At 39.7% G+C, this 12,086-nt stretch overlaps 1 protein-coding gene across 1 annotated transcript in view; it reads left to right on the top strand.

Annotated features, from left to right (window-relative positions):
- The window catches only part of LOC136858065 (microtubule-associated protein futsch), a 335,767-nt gene that overhangs the window by 166,607 nt on the left and 157,074 nt on the right, over nucleotides 1–12,086 (top strand). The window contains exon 5 of the mRNA XM_068225267.1: nucleotides 5,505–11,805. Coding sequence (XP_068081368.1) covers nucleotides 5,505–11,805 — 6,301 coding nt within the window. The remainder of the gene's footprint in view (nucleotides 1–5,504; nucleotides 11,806–12,086) is intronic.

Below are 12,086 nucleotides of genomic sequence, written 5' to 3'. Positions count from 1 at the left end.
GTACGAAGGACTCTGAATTACCCAAGTTTAATGGTCGGCAGTTTAATCCGATGGAATTCTTGAAAACGGTGGAGAAACGGTTTTCCAAGAATCTTGACGATGGTTTGATCGAATGGAGTATGGTTGATGAGATGTTCGATATTGCATTTGTTGGAGAAGCGAGATCCTGGTTTCAAGTTTATAGACAGGGTATTTCGAGTTTGGAGGAATTTAGGGAGAAATTTATTTCTAAATTTTGGAGTGATGCTATTCAGGGAAGGGAAAGAGATCGCGTGCTATTTGGCAAATATAGACCTCAGGAAGGTGTATCTATGACGGAGTATTTCTTAGCGCATGTTCTGATCAGCCAGAATATTGAAGGTCTAGCATCGGAGAGAGATACAGTCCGCCAGATGTTGAGGCATCTTCCTGAGAAGGTCGGATTAGCTGCATGTATGCAGAATATTGTTACGATTAAAGAATTAGAGCAGCTTTTAGAGAGGTTTGATGCTTTGGAAGGGCAGGGGAGGACTAGGCAAAGTGAAGGTAGAAATTACGGGGATAATGGGAGACAAGGTAATCAGGTAGCGGGAGATAGGAATAATCAGAATTTCAGTCATTCTAGGCAAGGGAATCAGGGTGGTAATTCCGGAAGGGGAAACAGACAGTCTAATCAGGGAGTTAATCACCAGGAATATTATGGCAGAAGACCTAATCAAGGGGAATTTGAAAGTAGGGGGCGTACGGATCAAAGACCTCCAGATCAAGTGCCGAGAAATGATAATAGTGAACAGTCCACATCAAGTAATTTAAACCGGAATCGGACTTCTTAGTTGGGTCAGATAGGCAGTCCGATACCGAAATTCCTATTCACGCGATGAAACAGGTAAGTTACGAGGTAGACGTGAAAGAGGAATTATTGTATGACCATGTGTTTTGTGTTCAGGGAGATTGTGAGAATAAGGGGCGTGATGAAAGTAAGAAAGATGTGTCGGATGTCTTACTTTGTGCTAGTGGTGATGGTAATAGCGGTGTTGCGATCGATAATCTTGTGGAAGTTTCTGAAATTGAAAGTGAAGTTTTTTGAGAAGTTGATGAAGGTTGTTTTGTGAGTGAAGAGTGTTCACGGAGTATACATCATGAGGATGTTTTTGTTGATTTAAGTCTACGTGAGGAGAGTAAAGTTAGGTCCATTATGTGTGAAAATGGTGACTTTGAGATTAATGAAACTTCTGATAAGAGAGTCGAAAGTAGCGGTGTTGTTGGCATGAAAGTGGTGCAAGTAGTAGCTGATATGGAATGTGGTGACGATGGATTAATTGTTGGGTCATTAAGTGGTAATGATAGCAACATTAAAGTGTATTATGGTAAGAATTTCTGTAATCGAGTGAGCGTGAGTGAGAATGAAGTGAGCATGTTTGACAAGCGAGTGCGTAATGTTTCATTTAAGACTGAGAGTTGTGTGAATGATTTGAATGACGTGCTGAGTGATAGCGATGTGGAATGTGTGAAAAAGTATGTGATTTGTTTGCTTGCATTAATTATGAGTTTGTGGAAGAGTAAACGTAGTGAGATTCCCGCGTATTTCAGAAAGAGGGATTTCCTTTTTATGTATGTTCCGAATGAAAGTTTGTATAATTCTTGTGTGACTGGATGGGATGAATGTTTGTGTGTGAGATAGAGTGTATTCTTGAAGTAGTTAGTTTTATTACGCTACGCATTCCTCGCTTATCGATGCCAATGTTAAGTTTATGTATAGTTTTTTCATTGTATCAGGGTCCGTATACTGTGGACAGTAGAATAGGCAAGTGTGCTTATAGGCTCCTAACCGTTGAAAATAAGGTTCTTGGGACATTTAATATCTATAGCCTTCGCAGATATAAGAGATAGGATCTGCACCTTGGATGTATATATTACCAATTTTAATGTATGTGTACAGTAGCAAGAAGGGATTGTGTTCAATGCTATATGAAACAATCGGAGTTGTGTGTATATAGCCATATTATTATTATTATTATTGTTTGGACAAATTGTATTTCGTGTGTGCAAATACAATGCAGTAGACGCAATGTATATATCATTATTACAGTAAATTATGTGTTCAGTTATGCCATTATAAGGTTATGTATGAAGTTCTGTTTTATGGTGAATCATAATATGTGATATCATCGATTCACCAAGGGGGCATTATGTGATAGTACATATATCACACCCCAGAATTATATGTAGAAGTTAGAGATATTATTGTCTGTATTCTAATTTAATTATTATTATTATTTCATGTGTATATTTTGCCATTTATATTGGTAAGCTGGAAGATATCCACATATGTAGGTATGAGTAATTTGTTTTGCACGAGTGGGAAAACATTGCTGTAATAACTCTGGTAATTTGAATGAGTCATATGGCTACCCCAGTGTCTGTTGTGAGGTACTTGTGTCAGGAAATTCCATTACTCATGTATATATCCCAGCCTGATGAGATGAGCTTGTTGTTGTACCAGGGAAAGTTTGGTGATTCATGTAAAACTCCCGAGTGTTTGTTTATCTCTTGGGAGAAAGGAGAAGTTCAGGGCATGTCTTGACAAGAGGTTCGCTCATGATTGGCTGGCAAGCACCAATCCAGACGTCTCATCTGAGAGGAGGGGGATGTTGATGTCTATAAAGGTTGATGATACGGCGGCAACCAGGACATTGTATGGAACATTGTAAGGAGATTGTATGGAAGATTGTAAGGGTGATTGTAGAGGTGATTGTAAAGGAACGAGAAGGAAGATAACTACAACTACAACTGAGGCACTGTACGGGAAGGAAGTGGTGCTGATACACGGTACTGAAGTAACATCGCTGCAATGGGCTGGACTTCAAACGTTCGTGGAGCGTAGTCGTGTTATGTTCGTGGAAAGTGGTTGATTGTGGAGAGTGCTTGCGCATTAAGTATTGTAGCACTTGTGGCGACCTAGCATTATATGTTGGTGAAAGCTATCTCAGACTTTCCATAAATTTATATGTTGAGGATCGACAGACGTGTGTATATATCTTTACAACAAGTGTTAAAATATGTGAACACAGTAGTACAAGGTACAGTATCTGTGTGATGTGATAACTGCCGATTATGAGAATCGGTAAATCGAATTGATATAGAGACAGTGAAGGGTGTTTATCTTCATACATGTACATTGTTCATCGGACCATCTACAAATGGTAGCTTAGTTCTCGCTTTCGTTTTCCCACGGTTTTCATTATTGTTGTTGTTGTAAATATGGGGTCTTCCAGCAATATTTTATGTGTGTATTATATGTATAATGTTGTATGTTGATGAGGTGCTCATGCACGGAATTTGTTCAGAATATAGTTAGCTATTTTAGAATCAGTGTTATTGATAAACCTAGGTGCAGTTCCTACCTAATTAGTTGTTTTCAGGAGGTTGGGTAAGGCCTGCAGCAGATGTACCAGTACGCAGCATTATGTACACGCCCTGGGATATAAAGTTTATCATGCTCTTATCTAAATTCGAGGGATCCATTCTGGTGAACTCTGGCGCCCATACTACGGACATTTTGGTTAATTATGCTTATTAATTTTATTAAGTTTTTGAGTAATTTCATTTATATATTTTATTCATTTTATTTATCAGTAGTCATCAACTTATTACAGTATGCATAAAAAAACACATGGCAAACTGCGACTTAGCATATAAACATGCTCAGATAGAGTACACTTGAAAGTTTGATAACATCACTTTTTAATTTGAAAACTTTTTGTGTCTAACTTTCAGATTTTTAAAGTAGGCCTGCCTTGCCTGAAGTGGTATTGATTTGTTTGTAACACCCTCATCTGACTTGTCCATTGAACACTTATTTTCTTGAAGAAAATTCTATGGCATAAATAATTTGCTGCCCAATTTTTCATTACTGTCAGATATTATAAAAAAATATGCAGAGTGTATATGCACATACACGGTATTAAGAAATCAAGAATTAACAGTCACTTAGAACTTGTGTTATCTTTCTTCAGCAAAGATAGCAGGGAGAACAGTGTTGTAGTGTGTTTCAGAAAATTGTATAGTAGAAGATCAGTCTATAGAGAGTTGGAAAAGTCTATTTTTGGTTTGTTCAGACGATCGAGTTGGCCATCCGGTTAGGGTCGCTTGCGTTCAAGAGATAGTGGGTTCAAATCCACTGTCTGCAACCCTGAAGATGATTTTCTTTGGTTTCCCGTTTTCACACCAGATAAATGCTGAGGCTGTATTTTAATTAAGGCCACTGCTGCTTCATTCCCACTCCTAGCCCTTTCCTATTCCATCGTCGCCATAAGACCTGTGTGTGTTGGTGCAACTAAAAATTAAAAAAATGTTTCAGACATTGAATACCTTGGCAGCCTATGATAATTTCACACAGATAAAATGCAAGTGAAATCATACTAAATGTATGACTTTTTGGTTTCAAACAAAATTATGATATTAGTTTAAGGATTATCAAAGTGTTGATAAGGAAACAGTTATTAGAAAGGAAATTCAGGCTCTTAGAGAGTTATGAGTTTAAAAAGAACTTCAAAGTAGAGATAGACCCATTTTATCATTTATTAAATACCAGATCCTTTTACACTAAACACATATTCCTCACTGTTGGCAGCCCTTAAGATGGTTTCCTGTGGTTTCCCATTTTCTCACCAGGCAAATGCTGCAGCTAAGCCCTTTCCTGCCCCATCGTCGCCGTAAGACCTATCCGTGTTGGTACGACGTAAAACCAATTGAAAAAAAAAAGCCTATTTTGTGGTGGAGATGAGGAAAGTAAAGACAGGGTTTCTGTGATCATTTGCATAGATGAAGATAGAAGTAATTCAAAGTACAAATTGGAAAATAAGTGAAACCTAAATATTTCAAGGGAATTTGTTTATACATTTCACATGGTCCAGTGGATCCCGGGTTCGATTCCTGGCCGGGTCGGGGATTTTAACCTTCATTGGTTAATTCCAGTGGCTCGGGGGCTGGTTGTTAGTGCCGTCTTCAGCATTAGAATTCATCACAGGTAGGGCCCCATCCTCATAGACGCGCAGGTCACCTATACGGTGTCGACTCGAAAGACCTGCACTCGGCCTCTTCGGAGGCCACACATCATTACATTTATAGTTTTCTTGTTTGTATTTTATATTCATACTTTTTCCTCAGGTACTAGATAAGCTCCTATACATCCCATTTTAGTTTATTGAGATAGGCATTTTCTATTTATGCATGTTTTGCCCTTTACATTTACACAATCATATTTTAGGTCTTCCGAGATATAAAACGTAGAAAATGTAGAACACAAGTAATCAGTATGAATATTAAGGAAAACTTTTACTATTTTACATGAACACATAGCTTTTTTTTAAATTCTGGACTGCTTTCTTTTTTTCTCCTTACACTTGTTTCTTTCATTTTATTTGTAGTTTTGTTATATGATCATATAGAATGCATGGCACAAACTATCTCCATCAAGATTCACTTCCACTATGAGATTTTAACCATATTCTTTTCTTTCACAGGTCTCATGAAGATAGAAAACATAGAAAATCTCCGGATCATAATGATAGCAAATCAAAGGGAACTGAAAGTGATTATGATATGACTTACCGGCCATTTGAATGTACTCCTCGCATTCGCTTACCTTTCATAGCGACTGGTATTCGTAAACTGGAGGTGCCATTTCCAAGGAGTTTAATTCGCTACACTAAAACACGACCTTCTTTACCCTATTGTGAGAATCCTCTGAAGACAAAAGCTTTTTATTGGACAAGAGCTGAGCTCTTGGGTAGTGCTGCACCGAGAGTAGCTAAACTTATGCAATGCATCATTGATGGTAACAATGAACCTATACAGGTAAAAATACTGAAGAATGATGATAAGCAGTCAGACTCAAATTTGTCAAGCAGCCTTGCCGCTCTTCAGGTATCCTATAATGAAACAGAAATCGAGGAGAACATGTCATCATCAGATGACATCAGTGGTAGCAAGAAGGAACGATCGTGGTATATGACATTGAGTACTCTGACGACACACTGGACTCGAGGAGAAGAGAGTGATAGTGTTATTCCTAGTGAGTCAGATGTGGTTGCAAAGAAAGAAAAGGCTGAAGAAGAAGAAGAAGAAGAAACTGAAGTAAATTCAAATAAATTGGAAAATTCTGTGATTAGTGATGTTAAAGACGATGGTAGTGATGTAGATATGGAATGTGATATTCCAGATTCATTAGAATCATCTGTTGCATTGTTATCAGCTGAGAGACCTACTGTACGCTCAAAATGGGATAGTGATTATGAAGAAGACAAAATGTCTGTTGAAGATTCAAATGTTCTGAATAATAAAGTCATTGACGAGGTGATAGTTCAACATGATCAAGATAGCTGGAGTAAAACAGAAAGTGAAATGGATTTCACATATAAGGAGGTGGAAGAGGAACCTAAAGAGGTTGTAAGCAGTGAAGTAGCTACTGAGCTGCTGCCAGAAGAAGATAAACAAATTGAGGACAGCACTTCGCAACATGTGGATGAAGAGAAGAGTACAGCTGTTACGGAACCGGTCTCTCAGGCGGCTACCTCACCTCCCTCAGGTATACCTGAGGGCAGTACTGATCTCAAGCTAGTCTCTGAATATGAAGAATTTATGAAAGCTGTAAGCTTTGATACTAGTGCTCTTGAAACTGAATCCGTGAATGGCGAGCAGGATGACGAAGCAGTTATGACTGAAGAACCTGAAAACTCTGTGTTGCAAACTGCTGAGGAAGAAAGTGGTGAACGTGATAGTAAAGATAATTCATTGCTACCAGAAAATGAAGATGAGCAGTCTACTTTATGGTCACATCAACAGGAAGAAAAAGTAGTCAAAGAAGCTGGAAATGAACAAGAAGAAGAAGAAGAAGAAGAAGAAGAGATGGGGGGAGAAGAACAAGAACAAGTAACAGAAGACAGAGAAGAAAAAGAAAATGGAGTGTTCCACTCTGATACATGCTATAACAAGATTGATACTGAATCAGCTGGTCGTGAAGAGGAGTCTGATGCAGAAGTTTCTTCTCGACCCAAATTAATGACCTCTTCTGCTTCTGAAGATGAACTTGCCCACAGTACCAAGCAAGTGCAAGATAAGGTAAGAAGTAGAACTCCAGAAAAAATGGATGTAAAATTAATGCATTCAAGAAGGGAATCTCACCGTCAAGCTTCATCCAGTGATGAAAGTTCAAGTAGTTCTGAATCTAGTGATTCAGAATCAGAAGATGTTAAAGAGAGACGTAGACATAGGTCTAAGAAGGCTTCCAAGAAGAAGAGGAAAAAACAATCACAGTCTAAAAAGAAACGAAAGAGAAGTAGTAAAAGGAAACGTTTAGAGAGTAGTTCTTCCTCCGATAGTGAATCTTCATCTTCGTCATCGTCGTCATCTTCTTCTTCCTCTTCTTCCTCATCCTCATCATCCTCTTCGTCTGAAGATGAAAGCTCGTCTAGCTCCAGTTCAGATGCGAAGGGTAAGAAGAACCGTTGGAAGCGGAAGAGAGCCAGCCACCGTAGTAGCTCAGAGAAGAGTGGCAATGATGATGAACCATCATCGGATGAAAGAAATACACGCAAAAAAAAGACGAAAGTCAGAAAACCTAAAAAGATGATGAAAAAGAAAGAAAGCAAACGAAAGAAGCACAAACGTCGAGATTCTAGCGATAGTGAGGAGAATGTTAGAAGTAAACAACCAAAATCAAGTCACCATAAGGAGGTCCGGAGGAAAGCATCAAATTCTCGAAAATCAGCTGATAATGGTGAGTTAAAAAGCTTAGATTTGCACGGGAAGAATAACAAAGCCATAAGTGACACAGAAAGTTCAAAAGTGTTGGTTGACTTTAAGAAGAACAAGAAAGACAAGAAGAAACATAAAAAAGAGAACAAAAGAACTGAGCCTGAAAAGGCTACCAACAGAAGAGAGGAGAAGAAAAATGATAAGGAGCATCGAAAGTCAAAAGTACTTTCAAGCAATGAGTCTTCCCAAGAAAGTGGTTGGGAGCAGATTGCAAAGAAAAGGGATATAAAAAACAGAGCAGCATCATCTCACCGGAAGAACCATTATGATAAAGAATCAGAACATGAGGATGAATGTGACTCAAAGAAAAGAAAAAAAGTGGTTAAAAAGCGTAGACGTGGCCGTCGCTCCCAGTCTCTGTCTCCTGTTACAAGTTTCAGTAAGAGAAGACGGAGGTCACCTTCCACATCACCTGAACACTCTCCTACACCTCAGCGGCGTAGTTCAACTGAAGTGAAAGGTAAGACACATGGAGAAAGCACAAGGGATCGTTCAGATAAATTGAAGCACAGTAGTGGGGGAAGGAGGAAGGGACAGAGAGAAAGGGAGGTAGATTCCTCAGATGGTCCAAGAGAACATGCTAGCTCAGAAAGTGAAAAGGACAGAAATAGGTCCAAGAAATCTAGCATAAAAACTAGCTATACAGCCTCTGAATGGCATGAAATAAGTAGGTCATCAGATGAGCATACTAAAAAGAGAAAAACTCATAGTTCCCCTGAGAGTGAAGAGGAAAATGAAGAGGAGGAAGAAGAGGAAGAGGAGGAAGAAGAAGAAGAAGAAGAAGAGGAAGAAGAGGACAGTGAATACAGCAGAAATAGTAATGAAAATGATGATAGGAAAACAGGTAATTGGTTACATTACAATGAACAGCAGGATGATGACGATGGAGTACCACACAAGCTACTTACATTTACTGAAATTAAACAGGAAGTGTTGAGTGAAGAAGAAGAGGAGGAGGAGGAGGAAGAAGAAGAACAGCAGGAGGAGCTGGAAGCTGGAGGAGAAAGAGGAGGAGGAGAAGTAGAAGAAGAGGGAGAGGAAGCAAAGAAGAAAGAAAAGATTGCTAGTAATGAAAGCATAGCTGTGAAAAACATTGCTGAGGAATCTCTAAATGTTGATCATCCATCAGAACCTCAGCAGATTGTTCAGGAGGAAGGACTACTTTTAAGCAAAACCAATGACCTCCAAATACAACCTAGTGAAGAAAAAAGCTTTAGTGAGCCTCTCTTGTCCCAAACCAGCACTGAAGCGAATGATGCCCAGCCTTGTGAAGTTGGCACTAGTGATTGCAGTATCAAGAAAGAAGAATATGAAGCAGGTGATTGCAGAATCAGTAAAGAAGAATATAAAACAGATGATGAAGAAGTATATAGTCCTGGAGACCCAATAGATGAAGCTCTGCAGTCAAAATTAAATGACGATTATGATGACGATGACAATTATGGAGAAGAATTATGTGGTGTTGATTCTTCTAGCCAGCTGTCTGAATTTCCATCTAAATCTCACAAACTGTATGGCAGTGACATGTCACTAGACAGTGTTGGGAATGTTGGTAGAAGCATTCCACCAACAGTTGCTGAAGGACTTCCTGAGCATTTGGGAAGTTTTGATTCAGGAAGTAAAGATTCCTGTATTTCGTTTTCTAAGAGTGGTGTTCCTTTATCATTGGACAATATTCCTCTGCCACCCCTGGCATCAGGTATGGACGATACTATAAAATTGAGCGAAGAAGACAACAGTAAACCAGATGCGCCTGTTTTGTCACCAGCAAGATTAGTAGGAAAAAGTCCAGTAACTCAGCGGCATATTATAACCGTGAAACTTCTCTCACCATCAAGTAGGTCTCAAGCTGCATCTGAGAAGACTGAAACTGAGCAGCCAGTAGGTGAAACCTCCTCCAGTGTGAACGATAAGCTGCCTGACACACTTGAAGCTGAGCACAAGGTTGATGGATCGGTTGGAATATCAAGTTCTCGACCATACGGACAGTCCTGGAAAGCTGTTGGTGCTTCGGAGGAACAGAATTCTTCTGAGAAGGCTATGGAAAATGCTACATCTGAAGTATCTTCATCCACAGCAAAAGTTACACTTGATTCAAGTATGTTGCAGAAGATAACTACTATTATTAGTGAAGCTCTGCCAAAAGAGAAGCCAAGAAAACGTCCATCTCGTTGGGGAATGACTACTGTTCCTGCCAAAAAACCTGTTGTTGAAGATCTGTATGACAAGATTCCAGCCAGCAGTGAAGCTATGGTTAAGATGCCTGTCACTGATGACCAGTCAATTGTAAGTGGATTATTAAAATACGAGCAAATGCCTATGGGAGTATTTTCAAATGCTACAGTAGGTGAAACCAGCTCTGATGCTTTACAGATTGATCAGAAGGATATTAACAAGAAGCTTTCAGGTGATTGGATTGAAAAGCAGGATCAGTGGTCTAAAAGTGCTAGTAATAAGGAGGAAATATTCAGGGAAAGAGAAGGAAATTTTGAGAACAAAAATAAGGATACACAACATCATTATGAAGAGTGGGAAAGAACTGAGCATCCTGATGTAAACAAGAAAATAGAAAAGAGAGAAAATATGGAATGGAGTGGTGACTCGCAAGAATCCAAAGAAGAGCAGGACATTTCAAAGAACAGTGAGAAACATGTATCTACCTTTGAGTATGTTCACAGTAAAGAAGAATTGCAGTTGTCTACTAGCAGAAGTGATGGTACATCTTGGGAAAGTAGAGTAGTGCGTTATCATTCCCAATCTCATTCGCTGTCACCCTATCGAAGTGGATGTGAACAAAATGCTATCAAAGATAGGAGAAGTAGCCGGGATGGATGGGAAGAAGATACCCTTAGAGGAAAAGACGATATGGAGAAAGAGTCTTCAAAGTGGAATGAAGAGTATGAAGGAAGCAGAAGAGAGAATGATCTCTACAAAGAAGATCGCAACAGGCAAGATAGTGGTAGATTAAGTGATGAAATGGCCAGAAAGGAGGATCAAGACAGAGATGTCAGTAGAAAAGAAGAAAGTGATCATAGAAGGGATGATGTTGATAGACGGGATGATGATAGAGATGGAGGCAGACGAAGTGATGATCGAAATAGGAGAGAAGTTTCTGAAAGAGATAGGGACCGAAGAGATGGAAGGGACAGGAGGGATGATAGAAGGAGAGATAGGGACAGAGATCGAGAAAGAGATAGGAGAAGTGATCGGAGAGAGAGTCGCTGGGAAAGAGATAAACGTGACAGGAGAAAAGATGACCGGAGCCGTAGTCCTATGCGGCGGGGAGACCGCGAACGGAGAGAGAGCCGGAGAGACGAAAGAGATAGTCGAAAAGAAGGGCGAGAACGAAGCTGTAGTCCTGTACCTGATTATTGGCATGGTAAGGATCGTGACCATTACATAGGAGATATACCATTGCCTGTTACCTCAGCTACTTGGCCATCTGGGGGAGCTGGTGAAGCAGATATGGATCTCAGCTGTTCTCCTGCTTCCTCACCTCTGGTTGGCTTGAAGCGCAGTCTAGCTGATTCTACAATCAGTGATTCAGAATTAATCTCTTGTAAACAAGAAGAGCATGTTCCTTCTACCACTGTGTTCAGCAGAATGTACGAGGAGGGTAAACAAAACATCTACTATGGGGAGCAACCGGCAAGCTCTCCTGTTGTTAAATGTGGTTCTCCTGCCCATTCTCCACCATTCTCCCCCAAAAGGCTTTCTCTGGATGATAGGTTAGAAATTGAATTGGGGGTGAAGAAGAGTCCTCCACAGCAAGTGTTTCAGCAACAACAAGTGTATCAGTATCCTAACTACTATGCTTCTGTGCCTGAACAGTCTCTGTATGAACAACCTCAGCAGCCATATTCATCACAGAGCAAGACATTTCCTGCTGAGACTCCTGTCGTCAAGAGAAGACCTGCCCTCCTGCCAACACCACCTGGCATTATCCCCAACTGGGAGGCTGCAGATGCTTTTGCCGGAACTCAGCCGCATAACTCCAGAGTAGTTCAGGTAATGTGTAGTAATTCATATTCTTTCCAGATTGATAACTAAGCAATATTTGTAATGCAGTATTTAGCATGATAATAAGGCTGGTATAATAGTTTTCGACCTACAAAATACAGACTCGCGTAAAAAGAGAATGCAATTTCTCAGCTAAATTACCCAATAATTAGAAAGGTAATATCATTCCATTCATCACATTAATTTTTTGGGGTTCAGTTAATTTGCTGCCTGCATCCTATATGGGTCCAACTCAATATTAGCCAAGTATGGGAAGGAAATACTCGCAT

The sequence above is a fragment of the Anabrus simplex genome, chromosome 1, assembly GCF_040414725.1.
Source record: "Anabrus simplex isolate iqAnaSimp1 chromosome 1, ASM4041472v1, whole genome shotgun sequence".
Taxonomy (NCBI): Eukaryota; Metazoa; Arthropoda; class Insecta; order Orthoptera; family Tettigoniidae; genus Anabrus; species Anabrus simplex.
Note: the sequence above shows the minus strand (reverse complement) of the source record. Positions and strands in the feature narration are given on the sequence as shown.